The sequence below is a fragment of the Mustela nivalis genome (genome assembly GCF_964662115.1).
Source record: "Mustela nivalis genome assembly, chromosome: 10".
Taxonomy (NCBI): Eukaryota; Metazoa; Chordata; class Mammalia; order Carnivora; family Mustelidae; genus Mustela; species Mustela nivalis.
This window is the reverse complement of record NC_139029.1, coordinates 98,803,173-98,824,362: the sequence shown is the minus strand read 5'-3', so window position 1 is coordinate 98,824,362 and position 21,190 is coordinate 98,803,173. Positions and strand designations below refer to the sequence as shown.

At 41.7% G+C, this 21,190-nt stretch overlaps 1 protein-coding gene across 2 annotated transcripts in view; it reads left to right on the top strand.

Moving 5' to 3' along the window:
- Window positions 1–18,886: 18,886 nt before the first annotated feature.
- The window catches only part of MAN1A2 (mannosidase alpha class 1A member 2), a gene marked incomplete at its 5' end in the record, with an annotated part of 195,812 nt that continues 193,508 nt past the window's right edge, over window positions 18,887–21,190 (top strand). For both annotated transcript variants that reach the window (XM_082688026.1, XM_082688025.1), the window contains one exon: window positions 18,887–19,188. In XM_082688026.1, the coding sequence (XP_082544152.1) occupies window positions 18,887–19,188 (302 nt within the window). The remainder of the gene's footprint in view (window positions 19,189–21,190) is intronic.

Genomic DNA, 21,190 nt, shown 5'->3' with positions numbered 1-21,190 from the left:
TTATGGTTTCAGATCTCATGTTTAAGTCCTTAATCCATCTTGAGTTTATTATTGTGTATGGTGTAAGAAAGTGGTTCAATAAGAAACATCCATCATTTGTTGAAGAGACTGTCTTTTTCCCATTGCATATTCTTGCCTCCTTTGTTGAAGGTTAATTAACCACATAATTGTGAGTTCACTTCTGGGTTTTATATTCTCTTCCATTGATCTATGTGTCTGCTTTTGTGCCAGTAACAAGCCATTTTGATTACCACAGCTTTGTGGTATATCTTGAAATCTGGAATTTTGAAACCTATGGCTTTGTTCTTCTTGATTTCAAGATTGCTTTGGCTATTTGGGTTCTTTTGTGGTTCTTTCAAAATATTAGGATTCTTTGTTCTAGCTCTGTGAAAAATGCTGTTGGTATTATGATAAGGATTACATTAAATCTGTGAGATTGCTTTGAGTAGTATGGGCATTTTAACAATATTGGTTCTCCCAATTCATGATTAGAGAATATCTTTACATGCTTGTGTCATCTTCCATTTCTTTCAGTGTGTTATAGTTTTTGGAGTCTAGGTCTTTTATACCCATGGTTTATTTGTAGGTATTTCATTATTTTTGAGGCAATTGTGCATAAAATTGTTTTCTTAAATTTTCTTTCTGCTACTTCATTGTTAGTGTATAGAAATGCAGCAGATTTCTGTATGTTCATTTTGTATACTGTGGCTTTACTGACTTCATTTATCAGTTCTAGTACTATTACTGGAGACTTTAGGGCTTTCTGCAGATAGCGTCATGTCATCTGCAAACAATGAAAGTTTTACTTCTTCCTGGCCACTTTGGATGACTCTTATTTCCTTTTCTTGTCTGATTACTATGTCTAGGACTTCCTGTAGTATGTTGAATAAAAGTAGTGAGAGTGGATATCCTAGTTTTGTTCCTGGTCTTAGAGGAGAAGCTCTCATTTTTTCACCATTAGGTATGATATTAGTTGTGGATTTTTCATATACAGCATTTACTATGTTGAGGTATGTTCTCTCTAAAACTATGTTGTTGAAAGTTTTTATCATGAATCATTGCTATACTTTGTCAAATACTTTTTCTGCATCTATTGAAAGGCTCATGTGGTTTTTAACATTTCTCTGTTAATGTGATGCATCAGTTGATTGATTTGTGAATATTGAACCGCTCTTGGACTCCATATCCGGAATAAATCCCACTCAATCATGGTGAATGATTTTCTTAATGTATTGTTGGATTTGATTTGCTAATAGTTTGTTAATGATTTTTGCATCTGTGTTCATCAGAGATATTGGCCTGTACTTCTCTTTTTTTTCTAGTGTCTTTTTCTGGTTTGAATACCGCATATTTCTTAAGTGCTTACCAGGCGCTAGGACTATGCTTACTGTTCTTTTTATAGGCACCATTGTTTGTAATACTTAATAGTGATCATATGATTCATAAAATAAATTATGATTATGTTTGTTTCATAAATGATTAAAATGAGGCTTTGCAAGGCTAAGTATCTTGCCCAATGAGGTGTTTTTGTTATAGTTTTGTTATTGGGGTACTTTTGTTATAAAAAGCTGAAAGATTTAGCTTAAGAGTCTTTTAGCTCAAAGAGTAACTTAAAAAAATAAGATCCTAACCCGTGGGGATACTAGACCCTCACGACAAGTAAATCATTTGTTTGATTTCATCTAGGTACCGCCTCTTCAGCTGGTGCAAAAAAATCTACATTAAAGTCCAGGTTGGTTCCTTTGGAGTATGAGTTTCCTAGCAGAGTCAGTGAGTTTATGTAGGTATTTGAATGATACTCTGAAGTGTTGCCCTCTCTAGAGGTGACCCTCTGGTGTGGAGTGGATCTGCCAGACAAGGAGGGCTTCAGGACTTGGATTTAAAGCTCTAAGAAAACTTTCGGAAATTCTTTTTTTAAGTGTGACATAAATACCCTGTTACTAATGTATAAATTGATGAGCAGTCATAGGGGACCCGGATCCCTTCTCCTTTTGTAATTTTACAGCTTCCACATTATGTTTTAGAGGTTTAAATATATCATCTCTTCAGGACCCTGTAGATTTTAATTACCAAAGCAGCGACATCAGTTTTTACCAAAAGCAGAGTGACCTTCTTTTATAGCTGAAACAAAGCCCAAAGCTGGGTCCCCACAGCAGGCAGTTAATAGGTCATTCCATAAAGATTTATATATACTTTGTGGACAGAGAAGAATTTCAAATAGGGGAAGTCAAACTATAGACTCACTTATCTTTAATCACTTTAGGCAAGTTAAGATTTACTTCAATTAGGGGCTGTCTTCTGGCTGAAGGAGGTTTGTTTTTATGAAGACTCCAAAAAGCACTGCCATTAAACAATTTAGAGAATAGGAAATTCAGTAACTAATGTTACTACACCTGCAGGGGAAAGCAAACAACCACGTTTCCTTTTGTTTTAGGAGAAGGTAGCTTCGCTGTGAGACTAGGGAAACAAGCAGTGTTTCATAATTGTATTTATGCACCTGACAGAAGAAAATATTCCTCCAAAGTGAAAGCAAAAATCTCAGACAGAAATAGCTGGGTGTTGGAGGTGGGTATGCGTGTAGGAGAGGGGGAGGGGCGCTCTTCCATTATCTCTTGGATTTAGCAGCAGCAACATCAACCTATCTTTCAGCCCACTTTGCTGTTGAGCAACTCTGAAGAGAGGGGAAAAAAAAAAATCCGTTAGTAAAATCCTCAATCTCTGCGTCTCTATTCCCACACCCCATACCCTTTTCCCTTAAAAAAAAAAAAAAAAAAATCTGTTGTCGGTGCCTTTGCTGTGATCCTTTCTTATGTGGGTTTCCTCTCTGGAATAACAGCTAAATCAGGAAAAGGTCTTGGCCACAGCTCACTGCTTCTGCGACTACCTGGAGGCCAGCTGGGGACCGACAGTCTCAGCCACAGGCCAATTGCTACAGACGCAATTGCTTTGAAATCAGGTTCCCGTCACTGCTAACCTCATGCAGAAAAAATGAAAATGGGAAACGCAGTGATATTTTATTCAGTTTCTTCCTGCTCGTCCTAGGAAATAGAACCGAGGCAACCTATGATTGGAATGAAATGAGGTTTTTCTTAGCAAATAAACATTCCACATGCAGAATCAGTACACACCTTGGCTTACAGAGTGTTCTTAAAACATTAAATGGCCATTCTTGTCTTCCCATCAGGGAGGGCCTGGGCGGAAGGGCGGGGAGTATAAATGGTTGATATTTAGAGAACCGGCCTTCTTATTCTTGTTTTTGAAAATAGCCTTCCAATGTGTAGAAGCTTTACAAATTTATAATTTTGTCAGGACAGACAGAAGTATCATTTAAGTGTGTTGTGGACGAGATAGAAGAGAATGGGGTTGTTCTGATGTTTTGAGAGCTCTTAATTAAGGTTCCTGGAATTTCTGCAAAATAAGGTTCATCTGCAGTATGAAATCCAGAGCACCCTTCCTCTTAAGGAGGGAGATCAGGAGTGACTGGGCCTTTCAGTAAGGAAGACCCCATGCCCAAGTAGAATGAAGTGGCAGCTTAATACCAAATACAACCCACATCTTGTAGCCGGATGCAGTGAATACAGGTCCCTAATAGCCTGCCTTATTCCTGGCGCGCTCTCTCCCCCAGAGCTCATGCTGTCTGTTAATAGACTCTCGCATCCTGCCTGAGTGGCTGACTCCCCTCCGTGGGGAAGCTCGCTGGGGCCTGCGTGCCTAAAGGAGTAGAGAGAGGAGTTACCCTATTGTAATCTTGCCACGAAATCACAGCACTCTCTTCCCTGCGGGAAGGGCAAGGGCCAGGCTCCCTACAATTCAGATGTTACGCTAAGAGCAGTAAATATCACCCCGATTCATCAGACGGAGAGAGATGCTGCTTAGCTCAGGGACTAGAAGAGCTACGCCTCAGGAAACCAGAATGAGATGAGAAGTCAGGATGGGGCCAGACCTTCCAGGCCATGGGAGGGAAGGCTGGCGTCTCCGGCCGCAGGTCCCTGGCATCACGTGCTGGCTGTGGGCTCAGACAGCCTGGTTCCTGCTCACCCCTTGATCCTGGGCACTTTTCTAAACCTCTGCCATTTCAACGGCAGACTCGAGTTTCCTTATCTCCAAAGTGGAAATGACTGTGTTCTGACAATTACAAGAGATAACGTGCACGAATTGTCTGGCAGGCAGTAGGCGCTCAATAGGTGTTAGCTATTACTGTCATCAAAAGCAAAACAGATCCATGATATATGCAGGCCAAACCATCACGCTGTACACCTTAAAATTATACAGTCATGTGTGTCAATTATATCTCAATAAAACTGGAGAAAATGGAATGGATAAACTTGAAAAATAAGAACACATTAGTATTATTCTTTTTTTTAATCCAAGTACAGATTTTTCAAATGTCATCTGAGATGGAACTGATGATTCTTTTGTTCCTGAGTCCAGGTTCCTGGGTGGGGTGGGCCAAGGAGAGGGGCCCATGTAGCTGGACTTTCTGACTTTTGCTTCAGCTCTGCAAATGTTTGATTTTTGTGTTGGATTAATTTCTGTGTGGAAGACTGGTGTGGAGGTAGGCTGAGCTCTCAGCTGACCATTTTCTCTTTATGCTCTACCCGGTCTGTATAAGTTGTCTAATGAATATTAATGAATCCGTGTTAATAAATGTCTGCCTGAGAGAATTGTTGAGTGGTACCCTCTGACCTTTCATCCCGTCTCCCCTGTTTTCTGGGGGTTTGATAGTGACACTTATGGTTGTAGCATCTATTTTTATTGAATAAGGAAAGAGACAAAATTAGGAAAATGAAAGGCTTGGGTGCACTTGGATGTGGTTCTTTTTTATTTTTATTTTTTTAAATTGTATTTATTTATTTGACAGACAGAGATCACAGGCAGGCAGAAAGGCAGGCAGAGAGAGTGGAAGGGAAGCAGGTTCCCCGCTGAGCAGAGAGCCCAATGCGGGGCTCGATCCCAGGACCCTGAGATCATGACCTGAGCCAAAGGCAGAGGCTTTAGCCCACTGAGGGATGTGGTTCTTTTTTAAACAGTGTTAACTATTAGCATTAGCTCTGCTCTGAGCACGGTGTCAGCTACTTTCCTTGGGCTCCATCCTTTAGTCGCTGCAAGAACCTCTGAGGAATTAATGCTTGCACTAAGGATCAGAGATGTCAAGTAGCCTGCCCCAAGTTGCATAGCTGCAAGTGGTCAAGTCCTGTTCCATCAATCGTGAGATCTCACTGTTCACTCCTTGCATGTTTGTGGAGTGCCTGCTCCATGTCCTCACAGCACCCAGTGCCAAGGACATAATGGTCAGCCAGGCAGACTCAGTCCTGATCCTCACAGAGCTTCCAGCCTTGAGAGAAAGGCTGACAAATAAAAAGGCCATTTCAAGTCCATATCGAAAAACACAGGGTGTGGGGCACCTGGGTGGCTCATTCCCTTAAGCATCTGCCTTAGGCTCAGGGCATGATCCTGGGGTCCTGGATCGAGCCCTGCCTCAGGCTCCTTGCTTGGTGGGGAGTCTGCTTCTCCCTCTGCCCCTCCCTCCTGCTTGTACAAACTCTCTCTCTCACTCTCAAATAAATAAATAAGTAAATAAAATCTTAGAAACAAAACCACAGTCTGTGGGTTGGCAAGGTCCTCTGCTAAGCCCAGGGGCTAAAAAGAGCAAGGCATGTTGGGGGAGCTCTAAGGAATTGACTGAAGTGTTAAGGGTTATATAATAAATAAACGCACAGGCAGAGGACTGGGGTTTCTTGGGGAAGGGGCCCACTAGAGGTAGACTGAGTTTGAGTTGATTTGACCAATTATGTTGTCAGACTCCGGCGATTCCCAAGGCAGTAATAATAGGGCTCTCAGGATGATAATGTTTCTTTTTTCTATTAGAATTTTCTAAGAAAGGGTAGGACTCAAGGTTTCTCCAGGGTTGGTCCCTGTTCTTATGGCTCAATATAAGCTGAGGGGCAGCGCTGCCTTGGGTCACAGCACATCAAATTCACTAAAGAAATGATCAAAACAAAACAGAGCGTGTGTCTGTGGCTCAGGGCAAAGTCCTGACATCTCAGCCAGTCTCAGGGGTGGTGGGGAGTAGGCAAAACATCTTCCCTGAGTAAACCCCCTTGACCCTGTACACCTAACACTTTGTACCAGGTTGTGTTCTTGAGCCGCACAGGTACCGACTTACTGAGTCTTTGAAATGACTCCTTGAGGTAGGAACAATTACACTAAGGCTTCAGATGGGGAAACTGAGGCACAGAGCACTTAAATAAGGAAGATACTCAGGCTCATACAACGAGTAGGTAAATCTGGGGCGGCATGACCCTAGGGTCTGTGCTCTTACTCCCAGTCTTTACCCCCTCCTCCCTCCAACTGTTGGAATTGTATTAGACTTGCCAAAAATTCATGAAATCATCTATGCAAATTATGGAAGACAAGCCATGGTTCCTTTCTTTGGCAGTACATGAATTGAAACCATTTATGGGCAATCTCATGGATGAATCTAGCACTGCCCACACCCGCCCCCAGTGCTTTTGACTCATCACCTCTATACCTTTACCAAACAACCAGACGTCGTAAAGCTCATTACCTTCAGTGGAGCCATGAGCAAAGACATCTTGCTGGAACCCTGTAGGTGTTTTTTTCTTTACCTAAGCCTGAACCGTGGGTCCTTCTCAGAGAGCTCCAGAAAGACTGAGCCTAAGGTAGATAGCCGGGATGCTGTAGCAGGCTTTTGTTCCCAGCTTAGCTCCTTAGGGTTCATTACATGACCACATCTTACCCCAGGAGACTTTAATTTAGTGGCACAGGGAAGGGGCTGGGGCACACAGATTAAAAACAACATTTCATGGGTGATTATGATATACGACTAGAACTGAGAACCACTGGAATGGGTCAGTCAAATGTGGGGCATTAATCTGGTTAACAGAGAAAGGTGGAGAATCTCTGACATCAGTGATGATGATGACAATAATAAATTAGATTAGTTGAATGAATGAATGACGAAGTGATGATTCCACAAAGCCTTGAGATGTGCCTCTAGACTCTTTGGCTATTTCCTTAGAAATAATATAGTTCCTTGCCTTTGCAAGCCATGGTCTCTTCAAGACACCCATCTCTATTACAGAAAGTTACAACCCAGAACCTCTGTGTCCCTTACTCATAATCGACTTCATGTTCTATCTTCCCTCTAGATTGTATTCAGATTGCTCCCCAGTGTTCTTTTTTCTATATTTATGCAGTACTTAGTTTGATGGCTTACCTTGGGCTAAGATAAGAGGTAACTCCCTAGCCCTGTTTTCACCTAGATGAGGAATTTCTGCTTCTCCTGTTATATCAGCCTAAGGGAACCCACGGCCCCAGAGATGCTATAGCTTTCATGTTCCCCACTGCCTACAGAAATCACTGTTAGAGAAGTTAAGGCAGGAGAGAAGTTTAGTTTAGATGCAGAGAATGACTTTGTATGAAATAGCAAAACAGACATTTGAGGAATCTTCATTTTCCCCTAAATCATAAAATAAGATAGTGTCTTGTGGGGACACTGTGGGTATTTTGCTTAAAAAATGAGAGAAAACCTTTCCCAGTTCCTTGCTGTTATGTTATTATAATGATTAAATTACTGCTGTGGAAATGATACAATTACCTTTTTTTCCCTGCTAGGTGTTGATTCTATCTTCAGATCTTGATGAATCTTTCTTTCTGTGCAGTGTGTAATTTTTGAGCATTATTCACATCTACTGGTACATTAGTTCCTCCACTTCCCTCTCTTCCTTGGTCTGTTCCCTCCTTCCTTTCTTCCTTCCTTCCTTCTTCCTTTTTTCCTTCCATATATGTTTCTAGGGAGTACAAGGATTTGAAAAAAAGATTACTACCAACATGAAAGCAAGAAAAAAAAAACAACCCTCATCTTTAACATATCTGGCTCAGCTGGAAACACAAACTATAATTTTATTTCCATGTCCTAATTATTTCCGTGCTGTTTAAAACTAACAAGTAGTTATAATTTTGCAAAATATCAGAAAAGCATCATGCATCAGTTCTTTCAGCTTCCATGATAGGGAAAAAGACTCCTCCAGCAGCATGATAGCAGGATCTCTGAGCTTTTAGCATTTCTCCGTGAAGGGGAGAGGTGTCCAAATAGCATAACGGTAACCAAATCATGCTGGAAGTTGAGTGGTATACCAGTTGCCCTTAAAGGAGAAGAGCCCACTTCACTGTTTTGCTTGCTCTGCCCCTGAATGCAGAGGTTTGCATTTGAAGAAGTAATACGGTCTGAAGTGAAACTATTCAATAATGGCTTGTAATAAAGAGCAGACTCCATGTGTGAAATTTAATGTAATTTTTGCCCTCAAATAAATAAAGTGTTCACTTTAAAAATCAGACACAAAAAAAGATTTTGTCTTTTCAAAACACATCCTTGCCATCATTTAAGAGGCAATGCTAGAGTCACACAGCTCCTATGGCTCTATTACTACCAGGAAACTTCCAATGTGCAGATACCCAGGCAGATTCCCTGTAGGACTCCAAAGGTTTCTTGGCTGTTGGAGCAACCCTGTGGTGGATGACAGGCTCAGACTTAACTCTGTTTGTTAGGACATTAGCCTGAAATCGCACAACCTGTTTGTAACTTTAAAATTAAATCGCATTTGCCTTTCACAATGGCTGTAAAGTAAATACAAACCCCTAAAATTCATAATTGGAAATCTGTAAGTCCTTTAAACCTTTTTCATGCTTGAAGCTACTAAATTGCCTTTGCAATAATAGCTCTTTAATTTTCAGCATTTATAAGGAACTTCAGTTTGATCGTATAATATATACACCCGTCCCAACTTCTGTCAATGCAAAAATCATTGCTCTCTGAAGGATAGACACACATTGTAAACTGAAACATTAGTTTAAGGTAATTAACGACAACGAGGGAAAGGAAAGGAGTTATGTGCCTTGAAACCTCTAACTCCGTGTAAATATTCACAGGTCAACATATCGGATTTACTTGTTTTAATACCTTCTGTACACTAAGGAAAGCCATGACTGCTTTACCACTTCAGTAGTTAGGCATATAGGTGTATTTGAAAACTATTAAGTATAGAAAAGTAAGAAAATCTGCCATCAAAATATAAATAATCCTAAAGGACTATTATCATGTGGAAAATGATTATTTAGAATATATACACATTTTTCTGGTATTGTGAAAGTGTTGTTTTCCCCCCAGATTATTGAAACATTCCCTAAGCACCAGCAGTTAAAAGCAGAATACTTTTTGATAGATGTTATTTAAAATTGATTTGTGTATTCCTCATAGAATGAATCTAATCTAATTTTTTTTTTTTTTTTTTTTTTAAGTAGGCTCCATGCCCAGCATGGAGCCCAATGCAAGGCTTGAATCCATGACCCTGAGATCAAGACCCGAGCTCGGATCAAGAGTTGGGTGCCCAACTGACTGAGCCACCCAGGCACCTCAAATATAATTTAACTTTTTAATGAACCATTTTGAATGTCTACATTGATGGGCTGAATGTTAAGAGGTATAATCAGAAAGAAGGAAATACTATCTCCCCCCCTCTACCAAAAAACCTCTTCCTCTTTTTCAGTTTCATGCATCAAGTTTTCTAGGGCAGATGTACAGACGCCATCTTTCATCTCTCTCCTGCCACCCAATCAACTATGCTATCTGAACGCTTCTTGTAATGCTTCCTCTTGTTCGTCACCAATACCACTATGTAGTTCAGGCCATTAATATCTCTTGGCTAGATGGTAGAGAGAGTTTTCTAAAAGGTCTTCCTGCCTTTATGTAGTCTGACCACTCTGAAGTCCACTCTTCATTTTATAGCCAGAGCAATCCTTCTAAAAATGCACATCTGATTTAATCATTCCCCTGCTTAAAACCCTTTAATGGCTTCCTATTGCTCTCAAAATAAAACCCAACTCCTTAATGTGGTCTCCAAAGAGGCCCTTCATGATACGATCTCTATTACCTCTGTTTTTTGTCTGCTTGATGTAGCCGTGTCTGATAGATCGTTAAAATCTCCTACTCAGACACGGGCTTGTCAACTTCTCTTTGTAATTCTGGTGGTTTTGCTTTCTGTAATTGAAAGCTAAGTTATTAGGCACATTCAACTTCTTGGTAGTGACCCTCTGTATTTCATTTGGCTTAAAAGACTTATTTGTCTGATATTAATAATGCTTCATCAGCTTTCTTTTTGAGAGCATTTTGATAATTTATCTTTTTTAACCTTTTATGTCCAGTATTTTTGTGGTTAGGTTAGTGTGTCATTTGCTAGCATTACATACCTGAATGTTATTTTATTTAATTTTTTTAAAAGATTTTATTTATTTAGTTGACCGAGAGACAGAGAGAAAGCACAAGTAGGCAGAGGGGCCAGCAGAGGGAGAGGGAGAAGCAGGCTCCCCGCTGAGCAGGGAGCCCAACGTGGGACTGGATCCCAGGACGCTGGGATCATGACCTGAGCAAAAGGCAGCTGCTTAACTGACTGAGCCACCCAGTGCCCCCTGAATGTTATTTTAAACCAACTTGATAATCTGTCTTTTGATAAGTAATTTAAATCTGTTTAGTTACTGTACTTGCTGATATATTTATGCTTAATTTTACTATTCTGTGTGTGCCTTTTCTCCACCCTCCTCCTTCTATTCAATGATCAGCTTTCTATATTGAATTTCCTCAACCTTTGGCCATTCTTTTCTCTCTGCAAGTTTAGAAGCTCTAGATCAGCTTTCTATTAGTATAAAATATCCTATAGACAAAGCATTCAAAGTCATTATTTCTATACATCTCCCAAGGGACTTAGCACACTTTAGTCATCCATTGTACATTTCCTTTCTTCTTGTCATTTTTTTTAAACACTAAAGTAGTTATTTTTAATTTTATCATCACATTTTATTAATTCCCTCCTTCACCAGTGTCTCGTATCCGGTGCTTTCCCTCCAGGCTTATTTTTCTTATTGGGAAAGCATGTTCTTCAGTAGTTCTTTGGATGTAGGTCGGAGGGTGATAAATGCTATTAGTCTTTTAGGTTGGAAAAGTCTTCGTCTTGACCTCTCCCTTAAATGGAAATCAAATTCTTGCTTGATGGTGTTCCATTCAACTTTTAAGATATTCAACTGTCTTCTCGTTTCTGTTGTTGCCTTTGAGAACTCGAGTTACAGTCCCTTTGTAGATAACCAATGTTTTCCCTTTGGTAACTTGCAGATAACAAATGTTTCCCCTTGGTAACGTGAGAGATTTTATCATCATTCTTACAGCCCTGTAGCTTCTCTATAATGCCACAAAAGTGTGAGTTTACTTTTATTTATCTTGATTGCTACACAAGGTGTTCTGATGTTTTGGTTAGAAAACTTTCAGTCATTTCTCATTTCTTTTAAGCAGACTTTCTCCATGCTGCCCTTAAGTTTTTCCTTCTGGAACTCCTATTAGACATATGTTGGAGCCACTCCAAGAATTCCCATGAATCTAAACATTTTTGCTCCCATTTTACAATCTCTTTATTTTTCTTTTTTTTTCTTTCTTTCTTTTTTTTTTTTAAAGATTTTATTTGTTGATTTGACAGACAGAGATCACAAGCAGACAGAGAGAGAGGGAAGCAGGCTCCCCGCTGAGCAGAGAGCCTGATGCGGGACTCGATCCTAGGACCCTGAGATCATGACCTGAGCCGAAGGCAGCGGCTTAACCCACTGAGCCACCCAGGCGCCCGACAATCTCTTTATTTTTCTATACTGTGATCTGGGTGAATTATTCAGTACCTCCCCTTAATTCATTACTTCTCTTCAACTTTGGCCAGCACCAGACTTAATGCCATCTATTATTGATTTTCTCATTTTAATGACCATATTTTTGTTTTTAAGATTTCTATTAGTTCTTTTTCACATTCATCTATTATTTACTCAGCTTGTATTTGTTCCCTATTTTTTTGTCCATTTAAAATATCCCTAATTCCTTGTTATTTATCATCTTGAGAATGCAAAAATATTAATTTAAAAATCTCAGTCCGTTCCATAGAGTTAATTTTATCTGGCGTAAATCCATGTTCTGTGTGTTCATTCTGTTGATCATCTATCTCTCTTAGTATTAGATATCAATATGTGTTTGGAACTTGGTGGTCAGGCTCGTTTTGAGTAGGAAGCTTTCACTTGCTATTTTCTGTTTTGTTTGAGTTTAGTGCTGGATTTTCTGCGTGTTGTTGTTTTGTTTTGTTTTTCCCTCTCACACACTCTGTGCTTACCCCTCCATGGTCAGTGATTTTCATCTCCACCTGCCTCCCAGAATCTCCATTCGAGAATCGGGTCTCATGTTGGCATTTTGAGGATTCGACCCCACAGTGATTATTGGAGATAGTGCAGAAAACTGTCACTTGGCCAGCTGTTTGGCTTGGATGGCAGTAGTTTATTTTCAGCCTCCTTCCAGGAGCTCCTGATTTCAAGAACCAAGCCTGGTTCCTGACTTCCACCTTATGTGGAGTATCTTTAGTTCCTGTTACCTTGCAGGAGACACAAATCATCTTTCAAACCTGAGACCTCAGTAGGCCTGTGGCTTCAGACTGCTTAAGGCTTTTCCTTCCATTTCTGATCTATGAGAAGGCCTATTTGTTGTTGAGCCTGGTTGTGTCTTTTTTGTTTTCTCTTTCCATATGTTAATGGAAATTATTACTAGTTAATCATTACGAGTTGTGTGGAGTAAAGGGAATGGAGCAAATCGTGACCTTACTGTGCCAACCACTTGAGCAGAAATCCTTCCATGTTTCCCTCTCTGGTTTTATCTTTTACCATCCTTCCCTCTACCATCTTTGTTCTGGCCATAATTAATTACTCTAGAGGATCAATAAATTGCATGCTCTTTCTCCCCATCCCATCCCTGAGTTTTGGATGAAATAAGACACAGAGGACAGTCAAGTGGAGATTTTTTAAAATGTCATCTTTAGTACAGATAAGCTAATAAAGAACAGGGTTCTGGATCTGTAACCCAAAAGGGCTTGCTGATTTTCTCTGCCAGCTCCTAATTCCTGCAGAATATAGCCTCAGAACAGCCAACCACAGGGGACGTTTGAATCTGCAAAGCAGACTTGTTTACCCAAGATCATTGTCTGCACTGTTCTGGGGCAGAAAAGGAACAAGAGGATGAATCCTCACTAACTGACTAGGGCCTTTTAATAGATTAGCTCCATCCAGTTAAGAACTATGAGCCAATCAAGAGACTCACCCTTGAGTGTGAAGGATAGTGGTGTAAGGAGATGGAACACCCTCCTACCCACGTCCTGGATAAATGGGGCCAGAGGAAAGGAGGTGCCCCTAACACACACCATGTTCTTTGTTATTCTTCCAAGTCTTTCTTTCACCTGCCAATACCTTCTCATCCCAATGCCTATAATAAAAACTGTAGTTAATATTTACTGAATCCCCAAAATGAGGAAGTACAACCTATGAGGTAGGTACTTTTATTTTAATCTTGTGGATGAAGAAACTAAACATAAGGAAGGACTCCAGTGTTTCCAAGTTTACACAGGTAAATGGCAGAGGCAGGATTAAGCCCAAGATTCTTAGTTCCAGATCCTATACACTTTTCATTATATGCAGCTGGCCTCCCCCCCACATTTTATTCCCCATTAGATTATTTAGAACATGCCATAGTATCAGTAGAGAATGGATGCTCAATAATATTTAATGAATGAACAAAAAAAAATCAATGAAACATATTCTAAGTCAACTGCCTTGAGTAGATTAAAAACTACTTTAATATGAGTATTTATAAAGAATACTTAGCTTCCTTTAGCATCGGGCTGCTTTTTTATAAAGGTGGATGTGAGCATCCATTGGAAGGTCTCTGTAGGGGGCTGCTAAGGTTTGCTGTCACTCGTGTCCAGCCCTTTTAATTTTAGGTCTCCTCCTCCTCCAGCTGCTCAAGAAGACAGTTGTTCTCCCTTGATTCTATATTGGCCCAAACCTGTTGGCCACCCGAAGAGTGGTCCTTTACATTGGTAAGTCTACTGATGCTTCTTTGCATACTACAGGCAGGCAGAGCACCTCCATGCAGACATGCTGTGTATCAGACAACACTCTTCACACTGAAACCTGCAGAAACTGATTCTGATGAAAAAAGAAATTTATAGGCTCGTGTACCGGAGAAGTTCAAAGGATGAACAAGCCTTGGATATGGCAGGATTCAGAGCAGAAGTAATTTATATGAGCCCAATGAAGTTTAAGCTTCTGGGTTCCTCCTTGCTTGGCCCCGTCTCGGGCTCTGGGAGAGGCCCTAGCAATTTATGTAAGAACAGGTTTTTCTAAATTTTGAAAATTTCTACTTTTTAGTTGGAGAGTATTGGGGGATTAGGGCCAGGCAGCTATTTTTTGGAAGAGCAAGCAGGGAAGGGTTCTAGATAAGTGGCAGGAAAAAGCAGCAGGGGGTTCCTGTGCATAATCTGCTCCCTAGGTTGGGGCACCCTCCATCTCTCCTCCTGGTTAATTAAAGGCTCAGTTTCAGGTGGCACTTGATTCAGGAACCTTCCCCTACACACTCCCAATCTCCCTCTCCTTACTCTGGTGCCCTTTCCGTGTTCCCAGGAAACCCCGGGGCTTTATTCTGACATTAACACCCCCCCTCCCCATTTGTAATTGTCTGTGTTCAGCTCTCTCTCCACACTAGACCATGAGCTGGTTGAAATAGGGATTCTGACTTTTTTCCAAATCTCTATCTAGCACCTCGTAGGGTGTGTCACATACTAGTCTTTCAACAAACCTGTCTTTTATGGGCCAAAGAACCTCAAAGACTTTGGTTCAGTGAGACACCTAAAGCTTTTATGGCTTTGCTGATTTTCATGAAGCTAACTTGAGAGTTTCATAACATTGAACTCCAGTTTATTCCTGCCCTCTGAGGAAGAAGGCTTCAAAGAATAATGTGAAAACAGAAAGAACAGGACCAAAGCCTGATTCTCTGTGCAATCAGTGGTCATGTCTGGTAATTTATCTTCTAACATCTTTCTTGGATATTGGGGAACCAGTTGAAAATAAGAAGGAATAGGTTATGTAAGTAAAACAAAAGATTTTTTTTGGCATATCAGGTGTATATCTTTTTTTCTAGCTTGTAACTTCAATTTTACTGTAAACAGAGCTAGATGATATGTTTGTGTGTGTGTGTAATAGATCTTAAAATTGTTTTGGTAATGGAAAAGTTAACATATGATTGAACACAAATAACCTTTACATTGTAATATATAAATGGATCTAAGTAATGGTCCTATAAATCCAAAATATGTAGAGGTAAATTTTGTTTTGTTAGTAATTTAGTAAGTCATATTTACTGAAATATCAATTAATGTATATGGATTTATAAATGAGAAATCAACACTTTATCTGCCACTTTGGAATCTTACCTATGCCTTTGGTTAAAGCATAACTACTCTTTAGAAATGAAATATTCTCTTTGCACTCTCTAGAATGAGATCCTTCCCTGTTTTATATATACTCTCTGCTTTCTGTTGATTGCCCCCAGATGTGTTTTCACCTTGGTACAACTGAATCCACCTATACGAAATATGACCTCAACTTTCTCAGGTACCAGTTTCTTTAATATTATTTACTTATTTAATTAATAATAAAAGGAACACAAACAGAACACATGAGAAAAATCAAATGTAATACCAGCCTCTTAACAGCCATACTTCTTTTTTCAAATCTTCCCCATTAATCTTTTATATGTATATTTTTATATACTTGTAATCATATATATGAATATACTTGCAACTTGCTTTAAAGAAACCCAATGCTGAAAACAATGCTGATTCTTTTACAACTTATTTGAAAGTGACCTAGTCTCTAGAACAGACTATATGCACACACTACATGCTACTTTGTGATGCTTGTGTAAGATTATAATAAAATAACTGAAAGCATCAATAGCTTTAGAATTGCATTTAGACTGCATTTAAACATCTGCAATAATCCAAATTTAAATAATGAGGTTTTTGCTCTTGTGAAGGAAAAATGAATTTTGCAGAAAGGCAAGAGCGAGAAAGAAGGATCACGCATAAGCCGTTTCCAGAAGCTATGAGGTTAAGCTTGCCAAAGTCACACTAGGTTGTGGCAGGTTTCCTATGATTGATCTCTCTGTGGTTAATGATTTGGTGTCAACTTAGATATTTACTTTTCAAGAATCACATAACTTGCTATGTCATTCACAGCTCAGTATTTATTTTCCCTCATCTTTTTATGGGAAATAATGACCTCACCAGCAGGAAACCCATGTTTCTTCTCCTTTGGCTTTTGGGGAGGTTCAGAATTAGAAACTTATTCATAAAATTGGCACATTTTATGAAGACACTTCTGGAAGGCAGGGCCTTTCTTATACACATTTTTCACAAATGTCCAACACAAACCTCATTTTGGATTGAGCACACTTTACTGCCAGCATGAGGGTGTGAACTCGTGAGAGGGGGCCCTCCCTTAACATTTTTCTGTTTGATTTGGTGAAGCATGGTCACCGACAATGACTTCTTTTGTCATATGGTAGGTAGTTAGATATGCAGAGCTTCTGAAAATAGTGCATACTGGAATGTACTTTGAGTTGTGCCAGTGAGCATGAGGATTTTTTTTTTTTGCTTGATTTTTGAGCTAAGACTGTCTTTTTCTTCCCTGACATTTAAGGGCCTCCTCTCCAATCCCCAGCCATCAGTAAGGATGCATAGAGGGAGTAAGAATTTACCTTAATATTAGAATAAAACTCAATGTGAGAGTCAGTTGCAAGCGACAATAGAACATTTTATCCAGAACATTTTTTTTCAGAGTTAATCACAACATGGTTCTCAATATTATGGATGAAGGAATCGACTATTTAGATTGTTTTTAAGCCTGAACTTCAACAATATCGCTCTTCTGGGTTTTAGCACCTCCTTGATCATACTTATTTTTTTTTTTTACAAGAGTGGTGGTGGTGAGGAGTGGGATGACTGGAAAACATATTGCAGTATTTGAATCACGAGAAGACTGCTTTCACACAGGGTCTTATGGACTGGTGTCACCCATTCCTCAGGAAAGAAACCTAATGGAAAGGCCAGGTCGCCATTTTTAACACAGAGCCTGGCACATGGTTGATGCTCTGTATTGATGATCGAGTCTCAGGTGCCCAGCAACGTGCCCGTGGGCTCCAGGGAAGAAGTCTGAGATCCCGCCGTTGGGCCCTAGGGGTCGACGGTCTATACCAGAAGCCAAGACTCCCACGGAGCAAGATTAATTCTTGCTCCACGGAGCCCATTAATTCCGCTAAGCCTTAACTGCGGCGAAACCTTCGCGACCCGAGCCCTCCCCCCGCTCCCCAAGGCTGGGTCAATGCCAGCAACTGGCGATGGCAAGGCGCCTGGCAGCGGCAAACTTGGCAGCCGCGAGCAGGGGGCGACCCGCGCCCACCCCGCGCCCAGACAGCGGCTGCAGGACGCTTCCGGGGGGCGCGCGGGCGGCGGGCGGGCGGCGGAGCCCGCAGCCGCGCGAGGCTGGAGCGCGGGCCGGGCGGGGCGGGGCCGGGAGCGTGCGCGCGCACCCCACACTCCGGCGCCCGGGGACGCCCAGTCGCGAGTCGGGGCGGTAGGCCGGCCCGCGCCATCCACCCCCGTACCCCCCGTCCCTTGCAGGCGTGTGCCCAACGGGCGTCGGCCTTCTGCTGTTTGCGCTCTCCGGGCCTAGGAGGCAGGGGCTGAGGACCGGGCCGCAGCCCCGCACCGCGTGGACGCGTCGCCTCTCCCGCACCCGCCGCCGCCAGAGCAAGCCGCTGCGAGCGACCGGAGGCGGCGCCGAGGAGGCCCGCACGGCGGCCCGCGGCCGGCGAGGACGGAGACGGAGCCGACCTCTGCCCGCCCGAGGCGCGGCCGCTCCTGCGCGCCCGGGGCCGCCGCCTCCCCAGCGCCGAGCGAGGAATGAGCAGGCGCCTGTCCCGGGCTCTCCGACTGAGGGGCCGCGGCTCGTCTTCTTCCCACGCTGCGGAGCCGCGGGGGCTCGGTCACCGCGGCCGGGCGCGGCGGGGTCACCGGCGGCCTCGTCCGGACAGCAGGCGCCGGGGTTAACTGCGACGGCGGCGGCGAGCGGGAGGAGGAGCCGGGCGGGGGTGGCCGCCGCGCCTCCCCTCCCCCCCGCACACGCCGGGGCTTCTCAGTGGCCGCCGGAGGAGGAAGTTCCGCTCCCCGCCAGACCCGTGCGCTAGCAACAGCGGCGGCGGCGGCTGCGAGGGCGCAGGCATTTGGGGCGCGAATGCCCTTCGCGCCGGCCGTCGAGGGGGCAGCGGCGGAGCTCTCCCCGGAGCCAGGAGCTGCGGGCGGCGTCGGGAGGCGCGGGCGTGCGAGACCCCCTTCCCGCGACTTCGCCGGGCGCCGCCGCTTCGCTTTCTCGGCGAGGCGGGAGACCGCCCTCCTTCCCTGTTGGCAGACTTCCGAGGAGCCCCTTATTTTTCCACCACCGAGGTGAAGAGGTCCTGGAAGTGGAGCACCAGAGGTGGTTAAGTGAGCCTCCTGCAACTCGTCGGATCTGGGCAGGCTCCCTTTTGGGGGCGGGAGACCACATTGGAGCATCTCGTTGGGGTGCAGGAATGGAAGACCCCACCTTGCATCGTTTCTGCAGTGTTGCTTGCCTCATCCACTCTTAGGAATGAAGAGGAGACTTGTGATAACCCGATGAGGTACTGAAAACCAAATGGCAGAGAAAATATCACAGAACACAAACTAGTGATCGTGTGGGGGCCACACGTTTCTGAATGTAATTGGACGAGCGTGAAAGAGGTGCCCTATTAAAAAGCACAACAGTCCTTTAAGAGGAGCAAAATTGAGGTTTTTTTGGCCAAGATTTTGGAGACTGTTCAATGTATTGTACATTTGATATAAGATGAGAACTTTATAATATATTCTGTCCAAGAGCGTAAACGATGACGACCCCGGCCCTGCTGCCCTTATCTGGACGAAGGATACCACCTCTGAACCTGGGGCCGCCTTCTTTCCCACATCACAGGGCTACCTTGAGACTTTCCGAGAAGTTTATCCTCCTCCTTATTCTAAGTGCCTTCATCACCCTGTGTTTTGGGGCATTTTTCTTCCTTCCAGACTCTTCAAAACACAAACGCTTTGATCTGGGTTTAGAAGATGTGTTAATTCCTCATGTAGATGCCAGCAAAGGGGCTAAAAACCCTGGAGTCTTCCTGATCCATGGACCTGATGAACATAGACACAGGTTTGTTTATATCAGAAGTTTTATTGTTAACATTTGGCAGAGCAAGGTGTGGTTTATTGCACCAAATGTGTCTTACTTTTTTTTTTTTTTTTTTTCAGTAAGGTGTAGTTTTCCCTAAGTCGTTAGAGTTATGGTTATTTCAAAATTGATAGAATAGAGCCATGGACTGGAAGGGCTCCTCGAGCCCAGTCTAAAGTGCAACAACTTTGTTTTATGTAGGAGAAACATTTATGCTCAGAGATGTTAGGTCTGATGTGAGCAGTTGGGAGGTAGGAAAATTTAATCTAAAGTAATGATCACATAAGCTGCTTTTTCATTTATTAGAATTTATTGCATTCAGTCTTAGTGCCACCCTGTGAAATAGACCCATTGAATCCTGACAGCTTCTATGAGTTTTTTCTCTCCCAAAGGGCTCTTATTCTCTAGCTTGTAGTTAAGGATTAGTAATGAATCTTAGATTTTTAGGAAGACCAACGATGGGCAGAATGTACCTGTCCTTTCTTAGCATACAAAAATACCTTGATTTCTGTTATTTTCAGGGGATCTGTTTTGGTGCTCCATATGGAAATCAGTTATGTTAAAAATATCATTGAATCTTACAGGCATTTCACTTTGTAGATTTGGTTATGTTTTTAAATTTCTAATTTTAAAATATGTGGGTTGGAGTGTGTCAACTAACTTTTGCAATTTGATTGATGAAAGGGTTCACATTCTTTCAAATCACCAAATTTGAGGAGAGCTTGGGTGAGTCTTGCCGAATTAGGATAAAATAGGAGCTCTAGTAACTATCTCTTTAAATCATTTATGCAATTTGTGTCAAAAGAAGAGTTTGGGAAAGTATTTTACTTTCTCAAACCTACATTTTTTTTTCCACCTGTTAAATCCCCTCCTTTTCCTGTTTCTTAAAATAATTTTTGAGTATGTGAAAAAAACCCATATACTTGAATTCTGTTTTTAGCTGACATTAGTTTTCACTTTTTAAATTAAGCACAAGGTGTTTGAAGAAGCTTAGGTTCAGGTGTGAGCCTAAGTTAAATACTTGGGATAAGGTGGTGTTGTAATGACAGCTGGTTTTTCCTTTTTCTCAATCTTGTTAATTCATTATTTGCTTCCTTATTCTTTGACTTTTGGCTGAACCTTATGGAGTAGTTCTAAAATTGTTTCAAGCCATTATTTTATAACTAAATTTGGACTTTTTGCCATCATTTTCAACTTCAATACTCTTTCTCATCAGTTTCTTTTATTTTTGCCCTTTGCTCTTTGTGACTTTGAGAAAATTCTGATGTGATCTGTGAAATATGTTGCTGAAAAATTAACACTGCAAGTACTGTTTTCCTGGAGAACCTTATTTCCCATGATTTTTATACAAGGTATGATAAAGATTTGAAAATAAAGGGTGGTAATACTGGCTTCAGATTTCTTTGAGAGCCACACGTTATTTAACTATTATTACACTAATCTGTCACATACTAAACAGTTTATATTTTAAGTGTGGTCTAAAGGTTAAAAAATACACAATATATAGCGACATTCTAGTTTAAAAACATATATTAGAAAAATTCTCAGTTAAGTGTAGTTAAAATGTAAGATTTGGAAAAAATAAGATTTGAATGAGAATATAGGTATGTCCATCTTACTTACATTTTAAAAAAGCCTATTTAGATCTCTTAAATAAGAATTCTTAAATTGAATGCATATGCTTCATGTATTGTTACCCAAAACTATTGGGTTCCTGAGTTGGGAGCTTTGGCTGGTTTTGAGTTGTAATACTAAGGGATTGTGAGCCAGATCCTGAGAGTAAGAGCCTGGGTAGCAAATGATACATGTGAGAATTTATTTGAATCTACTTAGTTCCTGAATTTTAGAAAGCAAGGATTCAAATAGTGAGGGTCTAGGTGAAGAGGGATCCCTGTGTTACCTCTGTACATAGTGTCTGTGGCTATATCAGTTTACTATATTTGCTTGGTATGTTATGTGTTGTTGCTTGTATCTGAAGGCACAG